Genomic DNA, 26268 nt, shown 5'->3' with positions numbered 1-26268 from the left:
TCATACACTACCCTCATCATCATCATACACTACCTCATCATCATCATACACTACCACCACCTCATCATCATACACTACCACCACCTCATCATCATACACTACCACCACCTCATCATCATACAATACCACCACCTCATCACATCATCATACACTACTACCACCACATCATCATCATACACTACCACCACCTCATCATCATCATACACCACCTCACTCATCATACACTACCTCATCATCATACACTACCACCACCTCATCATCATCATACACTACCTCATCATCATCATACACTACCACCACCTCATCATCCTCCACACCCCCACCTCTCCATACCACCACATCATCGTCATCATACCACCACCTCATCATCATACACTACCACCACTTCATCGTCATCATACACCACCTCATCATCATACACTACCTCATCATCATCATACACCACCTCATCATCGTCATCATACACTACCTCATCATCATCATCATACACTACCACCACCTCATCATCATCATACACTACCACCACCTCATCATCATCATACACTACCTCATCACCATACACTACCACCACCTCATCGTCATCATACACCACCTCATCATCATACACCACCTCATCATCATACACTACCTCACATCATCATACACCTCATCCCACCCACATCATCATTCACCACCTCATCATCGTCATCATACACTACCTCATCATCATCATACACTACCACCACCTCATCATACACCACCTCATCATCATTGTCATACACTACCTCATCATCATACACTACCTCATCGTCATCTACACTACATAATCATCATACACCACCTCATCATCATACACTACCATCACCTCATCATCATCATACACTACCACCACATCACCATCATACACTACCGCCACCTCATCATCGTCATCATACACTACCTCATCATCGTCATACACTACCATCATCATCGTCGTCATACACTACCTCATCATCATACCACTACCACCACTTCATCGTCATCATACACTACCACCTCATCATCATCATACACCACATCCATCATCCATACACTACCACCACTTCATCGTCATCATACACTACCACCTCATCATCGTCATCATACACTACCTCATCATCATCATACACTACCACCTCATCATCGTCATCATACACTACCACCACCACATCATCATACACCACATCATCATCATACACCACATCATACACCACCTCATCATCATCATACACTACCTCATCGTCATACACCACATCATCATCATACACCACCTCATCATCATCATACACCACCTCATCATCATCATACACCACCTCATCGTCATACATCACATCATCATCATACACCTCATTATCATCATCCACCGCCTCATCCATCACCTCATCCACCACCTCATCCACCACCTCATCATCCACCACTTCATCATCATCCACCACCTCATCCACCACCATCATCCACCACCTCATCCACCACCTCATCCACCACCTATCATCCACCACCTCATCATCCACCACCTCATCCACCACCTCATCATCCACCTCATCCACCTCATCATCCACCACCCCATCATCCACCACCTCATAATCCACCTCATAATCCACCTCATAATCCACCACCTCATCCACCTCATCATCCACCACCTCATCATCCACCACCTCATCCACCACCTCATCATCCACCACCTCATCATCCACCTCATCCACCTCATCATCCACCACCCCATCATCCACCACCTCATAATCCACCTCATAATCCACCACCTCATCCACCTCATCATCCACCTCATCCACCACCTCCTCCACCTCATCATCCACCACCTCATCATCCACTTCATCATCCACCACCTCATCATCCACCTCCTCCACCTCATCATCCACCTCATCATCCACCACCCACCTCATCATCCACCACCTCATCCACCTCATCCACCTCATCATCCACCTCATCCACCACCTCCTCCACCTCATCATCCACCTCATCCACCTCATCATCCACCTCATCCACCACCTCCTCCTCCACCTCATCATCCACCACCTCATCATCCACCTCGTCGCCTGCTCCTTGTGTCTCCCGTGGCGTCAGTGCGCGAGTCCGCTGAGTTTGCCCGCTGCCGACGACTACGTGAAGATCAACGTGGGCGGCTGCCTCTTCCACGCCGCCCTTGCGTACGGTGACACGGAGAGACGGCCTGCTGAGGGCCATGTTCAGCGGGCACTTGGAGGTGTTTACAGACAGCGAAGGTGGTGACTGGGAGGGTCTAGTCACTCACTCGCTCACTCAGTCATTGAGTCACTCAGTCAGTCACTCACTCGCTCAGTCAGTCCACTCACTCACTCAGTCACTCACTCAGTCACTCAGTCAGTCATTGAGTCACTCAGTCAGTCATTGAGTCACTCAGTCAGTCACTCACTCAGTCACTCAGTCACTCACTCAGTCACTCACTCAGTCACTCAGTCACTCACTCAGTCACTCAGTCAGCCTGCCACTCACTCAGTGACTCACTCACTCAGTCACTCACTCAGTCAGTCACTCATTCACTCACTCAGTCACTGAGTCAGTCACTGACTTACTGACTGACTCCACGCCGCCTTGCGTACGGTGACACGGAGAGACGGCCTGCTGAGGGCCATGTTCAGCGGGCACTTGGAGGTGTTTACAGACAGCGAAGGTGGTGACTGGGAGGGTCTAGTCACTCACTCGCTCAGTCACTCACTCACTCAGTCACTCACTCGCTCACTCAGTCACTCACTCACTCAGTCACTAAGTCACTCACTCGCTCAGTCAGTCACTCACTCAGTCACTCAGTCACTCACTCAGTCAGTCAGTCAGTCACTGAGTCAGTCACTGACTTACTGACTGACTCCACGCCGCCTTGCGTACGGTGACACGGAGAGACGGCCTGCTGAGGGCCATGTTCAGCGGCACTTGGAGGTGTTTACAGACAGCGAAGGTGGTGACTGGGAGGGTCTAGTCACTCACTCAGTCACTCACTCAGTCAGTCATTGAGTCACTCAGTCAATCACTCACTCAGTCACTCACTGAGTCAGTCACTCACTCAGTCACTCAGTCAGTCAGTTACTCACTCAGTCACTCAGTCAGTCACTGAGTCAGTCACTGACTTACTGACTGACTCCTCCACGCCCGCCTTGCGTACGGTGACACGGAGAGACGGCCTGCTGAGGGCCATGTTCAGCGGGCACTTGGAGGTGTTTACAGACAGCGAAGGTGGTGACTGGGAGGGTCTAGTCACTCACTCGCTCAGTCACTCACTCACTCAGTCACTCACTCGCTCACTCAGTCAGTCATTGAGTCACTCAGTCACTCACTCACTCAGTCACTCGCTAAGTCACTCAGTCACTCACTCACTGAGTCAGTCAGTCACTCAGTCAATCACTCAGTCACTCACTCAGTCATTCACTCACTCAGTCACTCACTCAGTCACTCACTCACTCAGTCACTCATTCACTCAGTCACTCACTCAGTCACTCACTCACTCAGTCACTCATTCACTCAGTCACTCACTCAGTCAGTCAGTCACTGAGTCAGTCACTGACTTACTGACTGACTCCACGCCGCCTTGCGTACGGTGACACGGAGAGACGGCCTGCTGAGGGCCATGTTCAGCGGGCACTTGGAGGTGTTTACAGACAGCGAAGGTGGTGACTGGGAGGGTCTAGTCACTCACTCGCTCACTCAGTCATTGAGTCACTCAGTCAGTCACTCACTCGCTCAGTCAGTCAGTCACTCAGTCAGTCACTCACTCACTCACTCAGTCACTCAGTCACTCAGCTACTCACTCAGTCAGTCACTCAGTCACTCAGTCACTCACTCGCTCAGTCAGTCACTCACTCACTCAGTCACTCACTCAGTCAGTCAGTCACTGAGTCAGTCACTGACTTACTGACTGACTCCACTCCGCCTTGCGTACGGTGACACGGAGAGACGGCCTGCTGAGGGCCATGTTCAGCGGGCACTTGGAGGTGTTTACAGACAGCGAAGGTGGTGACTGGGAGGGTCTAGTCACTCACTCGCTCAGTCAATCAGTCACTCACTCAGTCAGTCATTGAGTCACTCAGTCAGTCAGCCACTCACTCAGTCACTCACTCAGTCACTCAGTCACTCACTCGCTCACTCAGTCACTCACTCAGTCACTCACTCAGTCACTCATTCACTCAGTCAGTCACTCACTCAGTCACTCAGTCAGTCAGTCACTCAGTCACTCACTCATTCACTCAATCACTCACTCAGTCAGTCAGTCACTCACTCAGTCACTCAGTCACTCACTCATTCACTCAATCACTCACTCAGTCAGTCACTCAGTCAGTCACTCAGTCAGTCACTGAGTCAGTCACTGACTTACTGACTGACTCCACGCCGCCTTGCGTACGGTGACACGGAGAGACGGCCTGCTGAGGGCCATGTTCAGCGGGCACTTGGAGGTGTTTACAGACAGCGAAGGTGGTGACTGGGAGGGTCTAGTCACTCACTCAGTCACTCACTCAGTCAGTCACTCACTCACTCAGTCACTCACTCACTCAGTCACTCACTCGCTCAGTCACTCAGTCACTCAGTCAGTCACTCACTCAGTCACTCAGTCACTTGCTCACTCACTCAGTCAGTCACTCACTCACTCATTCACTCAGTCAGTCACTCATTCACTCAGTCAGTCACTTAGTCACTCGCTCAGTCAGTCACTCAGTCACTCACTCAGTCACTCACTCAGTCACTCAGTCACTCACTCAGTCACTCACTCAGTCACTCAGTCACTCACTCAGTCATTCAGTCACTCATTCACTCAATCAGTCACTCAGTCACTTGCTAAGTCACTCACTAAGTCACTCAGTCACTCAGTCACTCACTCGCTAAGTCACTCAGTCAGTCACTCAGTCAGTCAGTCAGTCACTCAGTCACTCACTCAGTCACTCACTCACTAACTCAGTCAGTCACTCAGTCAGTCACTCAGTCAGTCACTCAGTCAGTCACTCACTCAGTCACTCGCTCACTGCCTCACCAACTCACTCACTAAGTCACTCACTAACTCAATACTTCAACGCACTCACCAACTCGCTCACTAAGTCACTCACTACACCAACTCACTCATCAACTCACTAAGTCACTCACTACTTCACCAACTCACTCACCAACTCACTCACTAAGTCACTCACTGCCTCACCAACTCACTAAGTCACTCGCTAAGTCACTCACTAAGTAACTCACTACTTCACCAACTCACTCACTATGTCACTCCCTCACTGCCTCACCAACTCACTCACTAAGTCACTCACAAAGTCACTCGCTACTTCACCAACTCACTCACCAACTCACTCACTAAGTCACTCACTAAGTCACGAACTCGCTGACTCACTATCCACTCTCACACATTCACCTACCCACTCACCTACCCACTCACCCACTCCTTCACCCACCCACTCCTTCACTCACCCCACTCACCGACCCACTCCTTCACCCACCCACTCACTCATCCACTCACCTACCCACCCACTCACCTACCCACTCACTCACCTACCCACCCACTCACCTACCCACTCACTCACCTACCTACCCACCCACTCACCTACCCACTCACTCACCTACCCACCCACTCACCTACCCACTCACTCACCTACCTACTCACCCACTCCTTCACCCACCAACTCCCACTCACCCACTCACCGACCCACTCCTTCACCTACCCACTCACTCTTCCACTCACCCATCCACTCACCTACCCACCCACTCACCTACCCACCCACTCACCTACCCACCCACTTACCTACCCACCCACTCACCTACTCATCCACTCACCTATCCACCCACTCACCTACCCACCCACTCACCCATTTACCCACCTACCCACCCACGCACTCCTTCACCCACCCACTCACCCATCCACTCACCTACCCACCCACTCACCTACCCACCCACTCACCCATTCACCCACTCACCTACCCACCCACTCACCTACCCACCCACTCACCTACCCACCCACTTACCCATTCACCCACTCACCTACCCACCCACTCACCTACCCACCTACCCACCCACTCACCTACCCACCCACTCACCCATTCACCCACTCACCTACCCACCCACTCACCTACCCACCCACTCACCTACCCACCCACTTACCTACCCACCCACTCACCCATTCACCCACTCACCTACCCACTCCCTCACCCACTCACCGACCCACTCCTTCACTCACCCACTCACTCAGCCACCCACCCACCCACTAACCTACCCACCATTCACCCACCCACTCACCTACCCACCCACTCACCTACCCACCCACTCACCCATCCACCCACCCACTAACCTACCCATTCACCCACCCACTCACCTACCCACCCATTCACCCACCCACCCACTCACCTACCCACCCACTCACCCATTCACCCACCCACCCACTAACCTACCCACCCACTCACCCACCCACCCACCTACCCAGGCTGGATCCTCATAGACCGCTGTGGCAAGCACTTTGGCACGCTGCTGAGCTACCTGAGGGATGGGTCGGTGGCGCTCCCACACAGCCGCAGGGCCCTGCAGGAGATCCTCACGGAGGCCCGCCACTACCTGCTGCAGGGCCTGGTGGAGGAGAGCCAGTTGGCACTGCAGGTACACAACCACCTCCACCGTTACCACCTCCACCACCACCAGCACCCCCACCACAACCACCACCACCAGCACAGCCACCACCACAACCACCAGCAGCACCAGCACAACCACCAGCAGCAGCACAACCAGCACCACCATTACCACCAGCACAACCAGCACCAGCACAACCACCACCACCACCAGCACAACCAGCACCACCAGCACAGCCACCACCACCAGCACCACCAGCACCACCATTACCACCACCAGCACCACCCCCACCGTTACCACCACCCCCACCGCTACCACCACCCCCACCACTACCGCCACAACCACCACCTCCACCAGCACCACCAGCACCACCACCACAACCACCAGCATTACCACCACCACCCCACCGCTACCACCACCCCCCAACCACCACCACCAACACCACCACCACTACCACCAGCACCACCATTAGCACCACCATTACCACCACCAGCACCACCACCACCAGCATTACCACCACCTCCACCATCCCACCACTACCACCACCCCCACCACAACCACCAGCACCACCACCACTACCACCAGCACCACCATTACCACCACCAGCACCACCATTACCAGCACCACCACCAGCACCACCAACAGCACCACCACCAGCACCACCAGTAGTTGTGGTGGTGGTTGATGTTTATAGTTGTGGTGGTGTTGTGGTTGATGTTTATAGTTGTGGTGGTTGATGTTTATAGTTGTGGTGGTTGTGGTGGTGGTTGTGGTTGATGTTTATAGTTGTGGTGGTTGTGGTTGTGGTTGATGTTTGTAGTTGTGGTGGTGGTTTATGTTTATAGTTGTGGTGGTTGTGGTTGATGTTTATAGTTGTGGTTGTGATTAATGTTTATAGTTGTGGTGGTTGATGCTTTTAGTTGTGGTGGTAGTGGTGGTGGTTGTGGTGGTTGATAGTTATAGTTGTGGTGGTGGTTGTGATTGATGTTTAAAGTTGTTGTGGTGGTGGTTGATGTTTATAGTTGTGGTAGTGGTGGTTGTGGTGGTTGATGTTTATAGTTGTGGTGGTGGTTGTGATTGATATTTAAAGTTGTGGTGGTGGTTGATGTTTATAGTTGTGGTAGTGGTGGTGGTGGTTGTGGTTTATGTTTATAGTTGTGGTGGTGGTTGCTGTTTATAGTTGTGGTGGTAGTGGTGGTTGTGGTGGTGGTTGATGTTTATAGTTGTGGTGGTAGTGGTGGTTGTGGTGGTGGTTGCTGTTTATAGTTGTGGTGGTAGTGGTGGTGGTGGTTGATGTTTATAGTTGTGGTGGTTGATGTTTATAGTTGTGATGGTTGTGATTGATGTTTATAGTTGTGGTGGTTGATGTTTATAGTTGTGGTGGTGGTTGTGATTGATGTTTATAGTTATGGTGGTTGTGATTGATGTTCAAAGTTGTGGTGGTGGTGGTTGTGGTGGTTGTGGTGGTGGTTGTCTGACAGCAGACCAAGCATCATTATGAGCCAATCTGCAAGATTCCGGTCATCACCTCCTCTAAAGAGGAGCAGCAGCTCATCACAGCCTCGCAGAAGGTGCCAACAACCACCATCATCATCACCATCATCAACATCACCACCATCATCACCACCATCATCAACATCACCACCAACATCACCACCATCATCAACATCATCACCAACATCACCACCATCATCAACATCACCACCACCATCATCAACATCACCACCATCATCATCACCATCATCATCAACATCACCACCAACATCACCACCATCATCAACATCACCACCAACATCACCACCATCATCAACATCATCACCACCATCATCATCACATCACCACCAACATCACCACCATCATCAACATCACCACCAACATCACCACCATCATCAACATCATCACCACCATCATCAACATCACCACCAATATCACCACCATCATCACCATCATCACCACCATCCACTCAACATCCACCACCATCAACATCACTACCATCACCACCATCATCAACATCATCACCATCACCACCATCATCACAACCATCATCAACATCACCACCATCACAACATCACCATCACCATCATCACTACCATCAACATCAACTACCATCACCATCATCATCACCATCATCAACATCACCACCAACATCACCACCATCATCAACATCACCACCAATATCACCACCATCATCACCATCATCACCACCATCATCAACATCACTACCATCAACATCACTACCATCACCACCATCATCAACATCATCAACATCACCACCATCATCACAACCATCATCAACATCACCACCATCATCAACATCACCATCACCACCATCACTACCATCAACATCACTACCATCACCATCATCATCACCATCATCAACATCACTACCATCAACATCACTACCATCACCAACATCATCAACATCACCACCATCATCACAACCATCATCAACATCGCCACCAACATCACCAACATCATCAACATCACCATCACCACCATCACTACCATCATCACCATCACTACCATCACCACCATCAACATCACTACCATCATCACCATCACCACCATCATCAACATCGTCACCACCATCACCACCATCACTACCACCATCATCACCATCATCATTATCACCACCATCATAATCACCACCATAATCACCACCACCATCATCACCATCATCAACATCACCACCATCATAATCACCACCATAATCACCACCATCATCACCACCATCATCACCATCACCACCACCACCATCACTACCATCATCACCACCATCACCACCATCAACATCACTACCATAAACACCATTAACATCACCATCACCACCATCATCACCACCATCACCACCATCACTACCATCACCACCATCAACATCACTACCATCACGACCATCATCACCACCACCACCATCATCATCATCACCACCACCATCACCACCACCATCACCACCACCATCAACATCACTAACATCAACACCATTAACATCACCACCATCATCACCATCACTACCATCATCACTACCACCATCACCTTCACCGCCATCATCACTGTCCATCTGTACACGTCTATATGTATGTCTCCATGTTTCTCTGTGTGTGTCTGTGTGTGTCTGTCTGCGTGTCTGTGTGTGTCTGTGTGTGTGTCTGTGTGTGTGTCTGTGTGTGTCTGTGTGTGTGTCTGTGTGTGTGTCTGTGTGTGTGTCTGTGTGTGTGTCTGTGTGTGTGTGTGTGTGCGTGTGTGTGTGTGCGTGTGTCACCGTATGTGTGTGTGTGGGGAGCGATAGTGTAGCTGTTAGCGCTACGCTGCGCTATGAACCTGGCGACCCGGGTTCAATTCCCGCTCACGGCCAACACCAGTGACGATTATCTGAACCGGTCCCGGGCCTCCCCTAGGTCGACTCAGCCTCAAATGAGTACCTGGTGCAGTGTGTAGACATCGCCACTGGGGAGACAAAGGCGGTCGGGCGTGGTGCTGGCCACATACCCCCTCGTGTACCGATCCGGCCTTCATAGGTGCTCGCTAACAGCACTTGCCCCTACAGTCTGTTAAGGCTACACGGGGGATCTTTGTTTTGTCTGTGTGTGTATCTGTGTGTGTGTATCTGTGTGTGTCTGTGTGTGTGTATGTGTGTATCTGTGTGTGTCTAGCCGGTGGTGAAGCTGCTGTATAATCGCAGTAACAACAAATACTCCTACACCAGGTGAGTACACTCACCAGCTACACTCACCAGCTACACTCACCAGGAGGGACAGACCCAGCAGGTGCCACGGGTTGACTGCTGCTGCTGTGCCAGGCTAGGTGCATGAGGAGGTCACGGGACAGACCCAGCAGGTGCCACGGGTTGACTGCTGCTGCTGTGCCAGGCTAGGTGGACCAGCTGTGCCCCCTACTGTGCCAACCTGCTATGCTTTAGCCACCCGGCGCTCCGCTCGTTGTTGTGAGCGTCGCTCCTCTGCCCTCCGCAGAGGAGCGACTGCCTCCAGCTGCCCAGTAGCCTCAAGGTGCACCTAGCCTGGCACCAGCCCCAGTGTAGCCTCACGGTGAACCTAGCCTGGCACTAGCCCCAGTAGCCTCACGCTGCACCTAGCCTGGCACCAGCCCCAGTAGCAGCAGCAGCGTCCTTCACGAACCACACCGCCACTCAGCTCCACATCCTCCCATATCACTCCATGTCGTCTTTAGCCTGTGCCACTCACTCACCCACTCACTCACCCACCCACCCACTCACTCACCCACCCACCCACTCACCCATCACTCAACTACTCATTCACTCACCCACTCACTCACCCACCCACCCACTCACCCACCCACTCACCCACCCACCCACTCACCCACTCACTCACCCACCCACCCACTCACCCACTCACATACTCATTCACTCACCCACTCACCCACCCACCCACTCACCCACCCACTCACCCACCCACTCACCCACCCACCCACTCACCCACTCACCCACCCACTCACCCACCCACTCACTCACTCACCCACTCACTCACCTACTCATTCACTCACCCACCCACCCACTCACCCACCCACTCACCCACCCACTCACCCACTCACCCACCCACCCACTCACCCACTCACCCACCCACCCACTCACCCACCCACTCACCCACTCACCCACTCACCCACTCACCCACCCACTCACTCACCCACTCATCCACCCACTCACTCACCCACTCACCCACCCACCCACTCACCCACTCACCCACCCACCCACTCACTCACCCACTCACCCACCCACTCAGCACTTGCTCCAACAGTCTGTCCGGGCTATACGGGCGATCTTTGTCTTTGTGTCCCTATGCGAGTGTCTCTGTGTGAGTCTTAAGGCGGTGTGTGTCTGTCTCTCTCTGTAGGTGTCTGTCTCTGTGTGTGTCTCTCGTCTGTGTCTGTCTCTCTCTGTAGGTGTCTCTCTCTGTGTGTGTGTCTCTCGTCTGTGTCTGTCTCTCTCTGTAGGTGTGTCTCTGTGTTTCTCTGTGTGTGTCTGTGTGTGTCGGTGTGTCAGTGGCCTGGCACAAGCGTCGTGGTGACGTCACCACCACTTAGTGGCGAATGGCGGTTGTTGTTGTGTCACTGTATATGTCAGTGTCTGTGTGCGTGTGTTTGTCTGTGTGTGTTTGTGTGTCTGTGTGTGTCTGTGTGTGTGTGTCTGTGTGTGTGTGTGTCTGTGTGTGTGTCTGTGTGTGTGTGTGTCTGTGTGTCTCACTCCAAATCAGTCGAGCGGCAATATCTTTTCATCGGTTGCGTAACGCTGTGTGGAAGCTACCTGGTCTGTCGCTCCGCACTAAGCTTCAGGTCTTCTCGGCCACGGTCATTCCCTCCCTTCTCTACGCTTGCGAAACGTGGACCCCCCTAATGGAACATCTTCGCCGGTTAGAAACATTTAGGCTGGCCTGCCTACGATCCATCCTGGGTTTAACCATACTGGATTGTGTGAGGAGCTCACAAATCCTTGAAAGATCTGGGCAGGGTCCCATCGGTGAGCTCCTCCGGCAGGCAAGGCTGCGATGGCTGGGTCATGTAGCCCGCATGCCCAGCCACCGCATGCCGAAACAGCTTTTGTTTGGCCGGATTGAGGGGGCTAAGCGGGCGCGGCACGGGCTAGAGAAGAGATGGAGTGATGTGGTACAGGAGGACGTGGAGCTGAGTGGACTTGCCGATGACCGGTACCAGCGGTGTCAAGATCGGCCTCTGTGGAGGAGGCTCGTGAAGGATGCTACTGGGCAGTTGGAGGCAGTCGCCCTCCAACAACAACGGAGGGCGGAGGAGCGACGCTCACAACAGCGAGCGGAGCGCCGGGTGGCTAAAGCACAGCAGGTTGGCACAGTAGGGGGCACAGGTGGTGCATCAGCCAGTCATCTCAGTCAGTCGACCCGTGGCACCTGGGTCTGCCCAGTGACCTCCTGCCAGCGGGCGTTCGACACTTCACGTGGCCTCAGGGTGCACATAGCCTGGCACAAGCATCGTGGTGACGTCACCACCACTTAGTGGCGAATGGCGGTTGTTGTTGTTGTTGTGTGTGTGTCTGTGTGTGTGTCTTTGTGTGTTTGTCTGTGTGTGTATCTGTGTGTGTGTCTGTGTGTGTGTCTGTGTGTGTGTCTGTGTCTGTGTCTATCTACTCAGCATGTCGGACGACAACACCCTCAAGAACATCGAGCTCTTTGACAAGCTGTCTCTGCGATTCAACGGGCGCGTGTCTGTCTGTGTGTGTGTGTCTGTGTGTCTGTGTGTGTGTGTCTGTGTGTGTGTGTGTCTGTGTGTCTGTGTGTGTGTGTCTGTGTGTGTGTCTGTGTGTGTGTGTCTGTGTGTCTGTGTGTGCGTGTGTCTGTGTGTGTGTGTGTCTGTGTGTGTGTGTGTGTGTGTCTGTGTGTGCGTGTGTCTGTGTGTGTGTCTGTGTGTGTGTGTGTCTGTGTGTGTGTCTGTGTCTGTGTGTGTGTGTGTCTGTGTGTGTGTGTGTCTGTGTGTGTGTGTCTGTGTGTGTGTGTCTGTGTGTGTGTGTCTGTGTGTGTCTGTGTGTGTCTGTGTGTGTGTCTGTGTGTGTGTGTCTGTGTGCGTGTGTGTGTGTGCGTGTGTGTGTGTCTGTGTGTGTGTGTCTGTGTGTCTGTGTGTGCGTGTGTCTGTGTGTCTGTGTGTGTGTGTATCTGTGTCCGGCAAAACAACCCCCTACCTCCTCGCGGTGCCGGACGGGCAACTCTGTCGTGGACAGTGCTGTGGGGGGAGTTCCAATTTTGATTGGCTCCTCCCCTCATGGCATATGTGTCCACCACAGGGGCTAAACGGGGGCTCTGGACGGGTGCGAGGGGCTGGTAACCCCTCCACCTTCAATTAATTACCACAAAACCACGAATTAAAGTGAAATATGTAACAACTAAGCTTGTGCCGGAGGCCCCGGGGGGCCAGGCGTCTATGACGTCTCCTGGCCAAACCCCAATTGGCGGAGCCAGGAGATTGAATACCTACCCTCGGGGCTACTCCAGAAACAACGAAAAGCCACTACGGGTGGCCACGTGGAATGTTCGAACGCTCACTGCAGAGGAGAGGCTGCCACTCCTCTGTCGGGAGCTGGACCGGTACCGCCTGGATCTATGCGGCATTCAGGAGGTCCGGTGGACCGGCTCTGGCTCCTGCCACCATGAGGGGTGGACAGTCCTCTACTCGGGGCAGCAGACTGCCAAACAACAGGGTGTGGGTCTTCTTTTGAACAAAAGAATGAAGGGGGCGTGGGAGCGTGGCGGTGAGGTGTGGGAAGCTGTAAGCCCCAGGCTACTTTGGGCTCGCCTTCCCATCAACCGGAGGCGAGGAATGGTGGTCGTGGTTACTTATGCCCCCACCGAAGATGAACATCCGTGGAGGGATGCAGGCAAAGCCGATGAGTCAGATGCCTTCTATGACCTCCTGTCACAGGTGCTGGCTAAAGTGGCCCCTCGGGATAGAGTCATCATGCTGGGTGACTTCAATGCCCGAGTTGGTCATGATACTGGCACCTGGTCTGGAGTGATTGGAGGGCATGGGCCAGATCAGCTCAATAACAACGGTAGGAGGCTGCTAGATTTTTGTGCAGCCCATGGGCTTGTAATTACCAACACGCTGTTCCGGCATCGGCGCATCCACACAACATCATGGATGCATGCCGGGTCCAAGCAAGAACATCTGCTGGACTACATAGTGACGGACCAGCGAATGCGAGCCCATGTCCTTGACACCAGGACCTACCGTGGAGCTGATCTGCCCTCTGACCATCGACTAGTCATCTGTAAGATGCGCCTGCCATTCTTCCACTCCGGTGGTGGGTGTACACCCAGGACCCCATTCCAACCTAAAGTGGCCTGGTCTCAGTTATCTGATGAAAGTTGCAAGCGAGAATTTCATCATCGCTTGCGGCTGGGATTGGCATCGTCCCCGACTCCTCCTGATGTCGAGGGTAAATGGGCGAGGTTTAGGACTGTGACTCATGCAGCTGCAATGGCTGCTTTGGGTACGCGGTCCAGACCTCCCCAGACACCCTGGATGACAGAGGAGTTGTTCAGGATGGTTGAGAAAAAGCGACAGGCCCACTGTCATCGGCTACAGAATCCCACGTCAGAGAATGAGGAGGCTTACCGCAGCCTTCGCTCGGAGGTTCGGAGAGCCGTGAGGCGCTGCAAGGATGGGTGGTGGTCGCGGGTTGCTGAGGAGATGGAGTCTGCCTCAGTGGCCCGTGATCACAAATCGCTATTTAACTCCATCAAAAAAGTAACCTGCAGCGCCACACCTATTACCATCATTAGGGGAAAAAACGGTGATCCAATTTCCGACCCCCAGGAACAGGTTCGCAGATTTGCTGAGCATTTCTGTGAGGTCCTGGGGGAGGGAAAATCCCACAGCCAGGAAAACATCGTGGCACAAAGTGAGGATGACCCTGCTGAGGCTGCGGTGCCTCAAATATTGGATGAAGTCACCCCCTGTGAGTGGCTGGCTGAGGTGCCATCTGCTGAGGAAGTATTGAAGGCGATCCGGAGTCTGAGACCAGGAAAGGCAGCGGGCAGAGATGATCTCCCAAGCGAAATGCTGAGGGAGGGTGGCGTTTGTGCACAGACTGCCCTATATGACATCATAACAACAGTCTGGACCACTGGACGGGTTCCGCAGGATTGGAAGGATGCCCTGGTGGTCCCCCTTTTTAAGAAGGGGGACCGCACAGACTGTAACAACTACAGGGGCATCTCACTCCTCAGTGTGCCGGGAAAGGTCCTGGCAAGGATTATTCAGCATCGCCTTGCCAGGCACGCTGAGGAGAGGCTTGCGGAGCCCCAATGCGGTTTCAGGAAAGGGCGGTCCTGCACAGATGCCATATTTTCTGTCCGTCTGCTACAGCAGAGGTGTAGGGAATTCCAACAAGACCTACATCTCTGCTTTATTGACCTGGTCAAGGCCTATGATACCATCAGTAGGCCTGGGCTCTGGGTCGTTCTTCGTGCTTTTGGAGTACCTGACCCTCTGCTCACGATCATTAAGGACCTTCATGATGGTGAGCGGGCCCGGGTAAAACTACGTGGCCGGGAGTCAGAGCCATTCCCTGTACACCTTGGGGTGCGACAGGGATGTCCTCTGGCTCCCACATTATTTAACATCTATTTTGACCACGTAGTTCGTGAAGCCTTCAATAGCTGTACCGGGGGAATCTCCATATGGTACAGATATAATGGGAGGCTAATCGATGCCCGGGTGCGGTCAAGGGATGGCTCCCTATTGCTCAACCACGTTATGTATGCTGATGACTTGGTAATAGCTGCTCAGTCAGAGGAGGAGTTGGAGACGCTGCTGCTGAGACTGGAGCGTGCCACTAAGAGGTGGGGCCTTACCATCAGCCCCACCAAAACTAAGCACCTGCCTGGGTATTTTGTACCATCGGACACTCCACCCATACAACTCCCAATCGGTGATGGGGCAGTTGTTGAGAGAGTGGAGAGTTTCCCATACCTGGGCAGTGTGCTTATGACTGGCTCCAGTTTAACAGCAGAGGTCTCACTCCGAATCAGTCGAGCGGCAATATCTTTTCATCGGTTGCGTAACGCTGTGTGGAAGCTACCTGGTCTGTCGCTCCGCACTAAGCTTCAGGTCTTCTCGGCCACGGTCATTCCCTCCCTTCTCTACGCTTGCGAAACGTGGACCCCCCTAATGGAACATCTTCGCCGGTTAGAAAAATTTAGGCTGACCTGCCTACGATCCATCCTGGGTTTAACCAGACTGGATTGTGTGAGGAGCTCACAAATCCTTGAAAGATCTGGGCAGGGTCCCATCGGTGAGCTCCTCCGGCAGGCAAGGCTGCGATGGCTGGGTCATGTAGCCCGCATGCCCAGCCACCGCATGCCGAAACAGCTTTTGTTTGGCCGGATTGAGGGGGCTAAGCGGGCGCGGCACGGGCTAGAGAAGAGATGGAGTGATGTGGTACAGGAGGACGTGGAGCTGAGTGGACTTGCCGATGACTGGTACCAGCGGTGTCAAGATCGGCCTCTGTGGAGGAGGCTCGTGAAGGATGCTACTGGGCAGTTGGAGGCAGTCGCCCTCCAACAACAACGGAGGGCGGAGGAGCGACGCTCACAACAGCGAGCGGAGCGCCGGGTGGCTAAAGCACAGCAGGTTGGCACAGTAGGGGGCACAGGTGGTGCATCAGCCAGTCATCTCAGTCAGTCGACCCGTGGCACCTGGGTCTGCCCCGTGACCTCCTGCCAGCGGGCGTTCGACACTTCACGTGGCCTCAGGGTGCACATAGCCTGGCACAAGCGTCGTGGTGACGTCACCGCCACTTAGTGGCGAATGGCGGTTGTTGTTGTTGTTGTTGTGTGTATCTGTGTGTGTGTGTCTGTGTGTGCGTGTGTCTGTGTGTGTGTCTGTGTGTCTGTGTGTGTGTCTGTGTGTGTGTGTGTCTGTGTGTCTGTGTGTGTCTGTGTGTCTGTGTGTCTGTGTGTGTCTGTGTGTCTGTGTGTGTCTGTGTGTGTGTCTGTGTCTATGTGTGTCTGTGTGTATGTGTCTGTGTGTGTCTGTGTCTGTGTCTATCTACTCAGCATGTCGGACGACAACACCCTCAAGAACATCGAGCTCTTTGACAAGCTGTCTCTGCGATTCAACGGGCGCGTGTCTGTGTGTGTGTGTCTGTGTGTGTGTGTCTGTGTGTCTGTGTGTGTGTGTGTCTGTGTGTCTGTGTGTGTGTGTGTGTCTGTGTGTGTGTGTGTCTGTGTGTGTGTGTGTCTGTGTGTGTGTGTGTCTATGTGTGTGTGTGTCTGTGTGTCTGTGTGTGTGTGTGTCTGTGTGTCTGTGTGTGTGTGTGTCTGTGTGTGTGTGTGTCTGTGTGTGTGTGTGTCTGTGTGTGTGTGTGTCTATGTGTGTGTGTGTCTGTGTGTGTATGTATGTATGTGTGTGTCTGTGTGTGTGTCTGTGTCTATCTACTCAGCATGTCGGACGACAACACCCTCAAGAACATCGAGCTCTTTGACAAGCTGTCTCTGCGATTCAACGGGCGCGTGTCTGTGTGTGTGTGTCTGTGTGTGTGTGTCTGTGTGTCTGTGTGTGTGTGTGTGTGTCTGTGTGTGTGTGTGTGTCTGTGTGTGTATCTACTCAGCATGTCGGACGACAACACCCTCAAGAACATCGAGCTCTTTGACAAGCTGTCTCTGCGATTCAACGGCCGCGTGTCTGTCTGTGTGTGTGTCTGTGTGTGTCTGTGTATGTGTGTGTGTCTGTCTGTGTCTGTGTGTGTGTGTCTATCTACTCAGCATGTCGGACGACAACACCCTCAAGAACATCGAGCTCTTTGACAAGCTGTCTCTGCGATTCAACGGCCGCGTGCTCTTCATCAAGGACGTGATCGGCGACGAGATCTGCTGCTGGTCCTTCTACGGCCTGGGGCGCAAGATAGCGGAGGTCTGCTGCACCTCCATCGTCTACACCACCGAGAAGAAGCAGACCAAGGTGCCGCACGGTCACGTGACCACTGCCGCCCCCCCACTCTCGCGCACGGTCACGTGACTACTGCCGTTCCCCTCTCACGCACGGTCACGTGACCACTGCCGTCCCCCCCACTCTCGCGCACGGTCACGTGACTACTGCCGCCCCCCTCTCGCGCATGGTCACGTGACCACTGCCGCCCCCCTCTCGCGCACGGTCACGTGACTACTGCCGCCCCCTCTCACGCACGGTCACGTGACCACTGCTGCCCCCTCTCACGGTCACGTGACTACTGCCGTTCCCCTCTCACCTGTCTCTCGCACAGTCACGTGACCACTGCCGCCCCCCCGCCCCCGCCCCCCGCCTTGTCTCAGGTGGAGTTCCCGGAGGCCCGCATCTACGAGGAGACCCTCAACATCCTGCTGTACCAGGTCACGTGACCACTGCCGCCCCCCTTCTCACGGTCACGTGACTGCTGCCGCCCCCTCTAACACACGGTCACGTGACCACTGCCGCCCCCCCGCCTCGTCTCAGGTGGAGTTCCCGGAGGCCCGCATCTACGAGGAGACCCTCAACATCCTGCTGTACCAGGTCACGTGACCACTGCCGCCCCCTCCGCCCCCCGCCTCGTCTCAGGTGGAGTTCCCGGAGGCCCGCATCTACGAGGAGACCCTCAACATCCTGCTGTACCAGGTCACGTGACCACTGCCGCCCCCCCGCCCCCCGCCTCGTCTCAGGTGGAGTTCCCGGAGGCCCGCATCTACGAGGAGACCCTCAACATCCTGCTGTACCAGGTCACGTGACCACTGCCGCCCCCCCCTCTCACTCACGGTCACGTGACCACTGCCGCCCCCCCCGCCCCTGCCCCCCGCCTCGTCTCAGGTGGAGTTCCCGGAGGCCCGCATCTACGAGGAGACCCTCAACATCCTGCTGTACCAGGTCACGTGACCACTGCCGCCTCCCTTCTCACGGTCACGTGACCACTGCCGCCCCCCTCTCACTCACGGTCACGTGACCACTGCCGCCCCCCCCGCCCCCCGCCTCGTCTCAGGTGGAGTTCCCGGAGGCCCGCATCTACGAGGAGACCCTCAACATCCTGCTTTACCAGGTCACGTGACCACTGCCGCCTCCCTTCTCACGGTCACGTGACCACTGCCGCCCCCCTCACACTCACGGTCACGTGACCACTGCCGCCCCCCCCGCCCCCCGCCTCGTCTCAGGTGGAGTTCCCGGAGGCCCGCATCTACGAGGAGACCCTCAACATCCTGCTGTACCAGGTCACGTGACCACTGCCGCCTCCCTTCTCACGGTCACGTGACCACTGCCGCCCCCCTCTCACTCACGGTCACATGACCACTGCCGCCCCCCCCGCCCCCCGCCTCGTCTCAGGTGGAGTTCCCGGAGGCCCGCATCTACGAGGAGACCCTCAACATCCTGCTGTACCAGGTCACGTGACCACTGCCGCCTCCCTTCTCACAGTCACGTGACCACTGCCGCCCCCCTCTCACTCACGGTCACGTGACCACTGCCGCCCCCTCCGCCCCCGCCCCCCGCCTCGTCTCAGGTGGAGTTCCCGGAGGCCCGCATCTACGAGGAGACCCTCAACATCCTGCTGTACCAGGTCACGTGACCACTGCCGCCCCCCCCTACCCCCCGCCTCGTCTCAGGTGGAGTTCCCGGAGGCCCGCATCTACGAGGAGACCCTCAACATCCTGCTGTACCAGGTCACGTGACCACTGCCGCCCCCCGCCTCGTCTCAGGTGGAGTTCCCGGAGGCCCGCATCTACGAGGAGACCCTCAACATCCTGCTGTACCAGGTCACGTGACTGCTGCCGCCCCCTCTAACACACGGTCACGTGACCACTGCCGCCCCCTCCGCCCCCCGCCTCGTCTCAGGTGGAGTTCCCGGAGGCCCGCATCTACGAGGAGACCCTCAACATCCTGCTGTACCAGGTCACGTGACCACTGCCGCCCCCCCCTGCCCCCCGCCTCGTCTCAGGTGGAGTTCCCGGAGGCCCGCATCTACGAGGAGACCCTCAACATCCTGCTGTACCAGGTCACGTGACCACTGCCGCCTCCCTTCTCACGGTCACGTGACCACTGCCGCCCCCCTCTCACTCACGGTCACGTGACCACTGCCGCCCCCTCCGCCCCCGCCCCCCGCCTCGTCTCAGGTGGAGTTCCCGGAGGCCCGCATCTACGAGGAGACCCTCAACATCCTGCTGTACCAGGTCACGTGACCACTGCCGCCCCCCCCTACTCCCCGCCTCGTCTCAGGTGGAGTTCCCGGAGGCCCGCATCTACGAGGAGACCCTCAACATCCTGCTGTACCAGGTCACGTGACCACTGCCGCCTCCCTTCTCACGGTCACGTGACCACTGCCGCCCCCCTCTCACTCACGGTCACGTGACCACTGCCGCCCCCTCCGCCCCCGCCCCCCGCCTCGTCTCAGGTGGAGTTCCCGGAGGCCCGCATCTACGAGGAGACCCTCAACATCCTGCTATACCAGGTCACGTGACCACTGCCGCCCCCCTCTCACTCACGGTCACGTGACCACTGCCGCCCCCCCCCTCTCACTCACAGTCACGTGACCACTGCCGCCCCCCCGCCCCCGCCCCGTCTCAGGTGGAGTTCCCGGAGGCCCGCATCTACGAGGAGACCCTCAACATCCTGCTGTACCAGGTCACGTGACCACTGCCGCCCCCTCCGCCCCTGCCCCCCGCCTCGTCTCAGGTGGAGTTCCCGGAGGCCCGCATCTACGAGGAGACCCTCAACATCCTGCTGTACCAGGTCACGTGACCACTGCCGCCCCCCCGCCTCGTCTCAGGTGGAGTTCCCGGAGGCCCGCATCTACGAGGAGACCCTCAACATCCTGCTGTACCAGGTCACGTGACCACTGCCGCCTCCCTTCTCACGGTCACGTGACCACTGCCGCCCCCCTCTCACTCACGGTCACGTGACCACTGCCGCCCCCCCCGCCCCCCGCCTCGTCTCAGGTGGAGTTCCCGGAGGCCCGCATCTACGAGGAGACCCTCAACATCCTGCTGTACCAGGTCACGTGACCACTGCCGCCTCCCTTCTCACGGTCACGTGACCACTGCCGCCCCCCTCTCACTCACGGTCACGTGACCACTGCCGCCCCCTCCGCCCCCGCCCCCCGCCTCGTCTCAGGTGGAGTTCCCGGAGGCCCGCATCTACGAGGAGACCCTCAACATCCTGCTGTACCAGGTCACGTGACCACTGCCGCCCCCCCCTACTCCCCGCCTCGTCTCAGGTGGAGTTCCCGGAGGCCCGCATCTACGAGGAGACCCTCAACATCCTGCTGTACCAGGTCACGTGACCACTGCCGCCTCCCTTCTCACGGTCACGTGACCACTGCCGCCCCCCTCTCACTCACGGTCACGTGACCACTGCCGCCCCCTCCGCCCCCGCCCCCCGCCTCGTCTCAGGTGGAGTTCCCGGAGGCCCGCATCTACGAGGAGACCCTCAACATCCTGCTGTACCAGGTCACGTGACCACTGCCGCCCCCCCCTACCCCCCGCCTCGTCTCAGGTGGAGTTCCCGGAGGCCCGCATCTACGAGGAGACCCTCAACATCCTGCTGTACCAGGTCACGTGACCACTGCCGCCCCCCCGCCTCGTCTCAGGTGGAGTTCCCGGAGGCCCGCATCTACGAGGAGACCCTCAACATCCTGCTGTACCAGGTCACGTGACCACTGCCGCCCCCCCGCCTCGTCTCAGGTGGAGTTCCCGGAGGCCCGCATCTACGAGGAGACCCTCAACATCCTGCTGTACCAGGTCACGTGACCACTGCCGCCCCCCCGCCTCGTCTCAGGTGGAGTTCCCGGAGGCCCGCATCTACGAGGAGACCCTCAACATCCTGCTGTACCAGGTCACGTGACCACTGCCGCCCCCCCGCCTCGTCTCAGGTGGAGTTCCCGGAGGCCCGCATCTACGAGGAGACCCTCAACATCCTGCTGTACCAGGTCACGTGACCACTGCCGCCCCCCCGCCTCGTCTCAGGTGGAGTTCCCGGAGGCCCGCATCTACGAGGAGACCCTCAACATCCTGCTGTACCAGGTCACGTGACCACTGCCGCCCCCCCCTGCCCCCCCGCCTCGTCTCAGGTGGAGTTCCCGGAGGCCCGCATCTACGAGGAGACCCTCAACATCCTGCTGTACCAGGTCACGTGACCACTGCCTCCCCCCCGCCTCGTCTCAGGTGGAGTTCCCGGAGGCCCGCATCTACGAGGAGACCCTCAACATCCTGCTGTACCAGGTCACGTGACCACTGCCGCCCCCCCGCCTCGTCTCAGGTGGAGTTCCCGGAGGCCCGCATCTACGAGGAGACCCTCAACATCCTGCTGTACGAGGCCCGCGATGGCCGACACGGCCCAGACAACGCCCTGCTGGAGGCCACGGGCGGTGCGGCCGGGCGGCCCAACGCCGACGCCGCCGCCCCCGACGACGACGAAGAGCAGCAGCAGCAGCAGCAGCAGCTGGAGCTGGAGCAGCAGCAGCAGCAGCTGGAGCAGCAGCAGCTGGAGGTGGAGCAGCAGCTACAGCAGCAGCAGCAGCAGCTGGAGCAGCAGCAGCAGCAGCTGGAGCAGCAGCAGCAGCAACAGCAGCAGCAGCAGCAGCGGCGAGTGGGCAGAGTTCGCAGGATCCACGTCAAGAGGCTGGACGAGCGTTCGCATCATCAGCAGCAGTAGTAGTGGTGGTGTGGTGTGAGTGGTGTGAGTGGTGTGGGGAGAGTGGTGTGGTGTGGGTGGGGTGGTGTGAGTGGTGTGGGTGGTGTGAGTGATGTGGTGTGGGTGGTGTGGGTGGTGTGGGTGGTGTGAGTGGTGTGGGTGGTGTGGGGAGAGTGGTGTGGTGTGAGTGGTGTGGGTGGTGTGTGGTGTGAGTGGTGTGGGTGGTGTGTGGTGTGAGTGGTGTGGGTGGTGTGAGTGATGTGATTGGTGTGGTGTGATGTGAGTGGGTGGTGTGGATGGTGGTGGCGTGGTTAAGAGACGTTGCAAGTCCCGTCGGCCATGTTGCGTCGGGGGTGTAATGTCACGTCGGCCATGTTGTGTGGGGGGTTTGATGCCACGTCGGCCATGTTGTGTAGGGGTGTCACATCGGTCATGTTGCGTAGGGGTGTCACGTCGGCCGTGTTGCGTGGGGGGGTATCACGTCGGCCATGTTTGTAAAGTTGTTTCTTAGTGTGTGAGTGTGGGGAGCGGTGGCGCAGCGGTTAGCGCGCTGCGCTACCAACCTGGGCAGAGACCCAAGTTCGATTCTCACTCAGGACCACCACCACAACCACCACAACTACCACAACTACCACTACCACTACAACCACCACAACCACTACAACCACCACCACAACCACCACTACCACCACCACACCCACCACTACCACCACAACTACCACAACCACCACTACCACCACAACTACCACCACCACCACATCCACCACTACCACCACAACCACCACTACCACCACAACTACCACTACAACCACCACCACCACACCTACCACTACCACCACCACACACACCACTACCACCACAACTACCACCACCACTACCACCACCACAACCACCACTACCACCACTACCACCACAACTACCACAACCACCACAACCACCACTACCACCACAACTACCACAACCACCACAACCACCACTACCACCACAACTACCACCACCACCACAACCACCACTACCACCACAACTACCACCACCACACCCACCACTACAACCACCACTACCACCACCACTACAACCACCACTACCACCACCGCTACAACCACCACTACCACCACCACACCCACCACTACCACCACAACTACCACCACCACTACTCGCTACTAACAGCACTTGCCCCTACAGCCCTGCTAGAGGCTACCTGGGGGAACTTTGTTTGTGTGTACAAGTGAGTAGGTGAATGAGTGAGTAGGTGAGTGTGAGAGGGTGTGTGTGTGTGTGTGTGAGACACTGGGGGAGAGACAAAGGCGGCCGGGCGTGGTGGTGGTGGTTGCCACCCACCCCCTCTGTGTGTAGCCAAGGTGCCGGTAGCCTTCATAGACGCTGCTGCTGCTACTAGCAGCACTTGCCCCTACAGCCCTGCTAGAGGCTACCTGGGAGAGCTTTGTGTGTATCATAGGTGGTGCTGCTGCTACTAACAGCACTTGCCCCTACAGCCCTGCTAGAGGTTACCTGGGGGAGCTTTGTCTGTGTGTGTGTGTATCATAGGTGCTGCTACTCGCTACTAGCAGCACTTGCCCCTACAGCCCTGCTAGAGGCTACCTGGGGGAGCTTTGTCTGTGTGTGTGTATCATAGGTGCTGCTACTCGCTACTAGCAGCACTTGCCCCTACAGCCCTGCTAGAGGCTACCTGGGGGAGCTTTGTGTGTACAAGTGAGTAGGTGAATGAGTGAGTAGGTGAGTGTGAGAGGGTGTGTGTGTGTGTGACACACTGGGGGAGAGACAAAGGCGGCCGGGCGTGGTGGTGGTGGTGGCCACCCACCCCCTCTGTGTGTAGCCAAGGTGCCGGTAGCCTTCATAGACGCTGCTGCTGCTACTAACAGCACTTGCCCCTACAGCCCTGCTAGAGGCTACCTGGGGGAGCTTTGTGTGTGTGTATCATAGGTGCTGCTACTCGCTACTAGCAGCACTTGCCCCTACAGCCCTGCTAGAGGCTACCTGGGGGAGCTTTGTAGTTGTTGTGAGTTGCGTCTGTGAGCACAGGAGGGGAGTGATCACGATGTTGTCTGAGATCGGCGAGGATTGAGGGGGGCGAGCGGGATTCAGGCGATGTGTGCCTGCTGCATCAGCGTTTGTATTGTTATTAAATATCGCACACTTATGTCTGTCTGCCCATCCCTCCTGTCACGCTCGCTCACCCGCTCACTCGTACACTCACCCGCTCACTCGTACACTCACCCGCTCGCTCACCCGCTCGCTCACCCGCTCGCTCACCCGCTCACTCGCTCACTCACCCGCTCACTCACCCGCTCACTCACCCACTCAATCGTACACTCACTTGTACACTCACTCACCCACTCACACACACATCACCCACTCACTCGTACACTCACTCGCTCATTCACCCGATCACTTGCTTGTAAACTCACCCGCTCACTCGCTCGTAAACTCACCCGCGCTCACCCACCCACTCAATCGTACACTCACTCACCCACTCATTCACACATCACCCACCCACTCGTACACTCACCCGCTCACCCACTCAATCGTACACTCACTTGTACACTCACCCGCTCACTCGTACACTCACCCGCTCACTCGTACACTCACCCGCTCACTCATCCACTCAATCGTACACTCACCCGCTCACTCAATCGTACACTCACTTGTACACTCACTCACCCACTCAATCGTACACTCACTCACCCACTCAATCGTACACTTACTCATCCCCTTACTCGCTCACTCACCCGCTCACTCGTACACTCACCCACTCACTCGCACACTCGCTCACCCACTCACTCACCCACTCACTCGTACACTCGCTAGCTTGTACACTCACCCGCTCACTCGTACACTCACCCGCTCACTAGTACACTCGTACACTCACCCGCTCACTAACCCACTCGCTCACCCGCTCACTCGTACACTCACTCGTACACTTGCTAGCTTGTACACTCACCCGCTCACTCGTACACTCACCCGCTCACTCGTACACTCACTCGCTCACTCGTACACTCACCCGCTCACTAGTACACTCGTACACTCACCCGCTCACTCACCCACTCGCTCACCCGCTCACTCGCTCACTCACCCGTACACTCGCTAGCTTGTACACTCACCCGCTCACTCGTACACTCACCCGCTCACTCACCCACTCGCTCACCCGCTCACTCGCTCACTCACCCGTACACTCGTTAGCTTGTACACTCACCCGCTCACTCGTACACTCACCCGCTCACTCACCCACTCGCTCACCCGCTCACTCGCTCACTCACCCGTACACTCGCTAGCTTGTACACTCACCCGCTCACTCGTACACTCACCCGCTCACTCGTACACTCACCCGCTCACTCATACACTCACCCGCTCACTCGTACACTCACTCGCTCACTCGTACACTCACCCGCTCACTCGTACACTCGCTCACCCGCTCACTCGTACGTCGCGAGCTTGTACACTCACTCAGTCCCTCACCCGCTCACTCGCTCGTACACTCACCCGCTCACTCATAGAACTCGCTCACCCACTCGTACACTCACTCACCCACTCACTCGTACACTC

The 26268-nt window shown here is 56.2% G+C and overlaps 1 protein-coding gene across 2 annotated transcripts; it reads left to right on the top strand.

Moving 5' to 3' along the window:
• The first annotated feature begins 4319 nt into the window (after positions 1-4319).
• Positions 4320-24865, top strand: LOC116937829 (BTB/POZ domain-containing adapter for CUL3-mediated RhoA degradation protein 3-like). Of its 2 annotated transcripts, none has more exons than XM_076058583.1 (6): positions 4320-4455; positions 6446-6615; positions 8070-8156; positions 10236-10288; positions 17847-18042; positions 22333-24865. In XM_076058583.1, the coding sequence occupies exons 1-6, from the start codon at positions 4416-4418 to the stop codon at positions 22726-22728; spliced, it is 942 nt and encodes a 313-aa protein (XP_075914698.1). In that variant the 5' UTR covers positions 4320-4415; the 3' UTR covers positions 22729-24865. The 2 variants fall into 2 exon arrangements, with proteins under 2 accessions (XP_075914698.1, XP_075914697.1); XM_076058582.1 differs by having other exon boundaries at positions 4322-4455; positions 8067-8156.
• Positions 24866-26268: the final 1403 nt, after the last annotated feature.

This window comes from Petromyzon marinus, assembly GCF_048934315.1.
Source record: "Petromyzon marinus isolate PM22_M1 ecotype Great Lakes invasive population chromosome 77 unlocalized genomic scaffold, UKy_Petmar_22M1.pri1.0 chr77_unloc.1, whole genome shotgun sequence".
Taxonomy (NCBI): domain Eukaryota; kingdom Metazoa; phylum Chordata; class Hyperoartia; order Petromyzontiformes; family Petromyzontidae; genus Petromyzon; species Petromyzon marinus.
The sequence above is the reverse complement of the archived record's forward strand: the minus strand, read 5'-3'. Positions and strand labels throughout refer to the sequence as shown.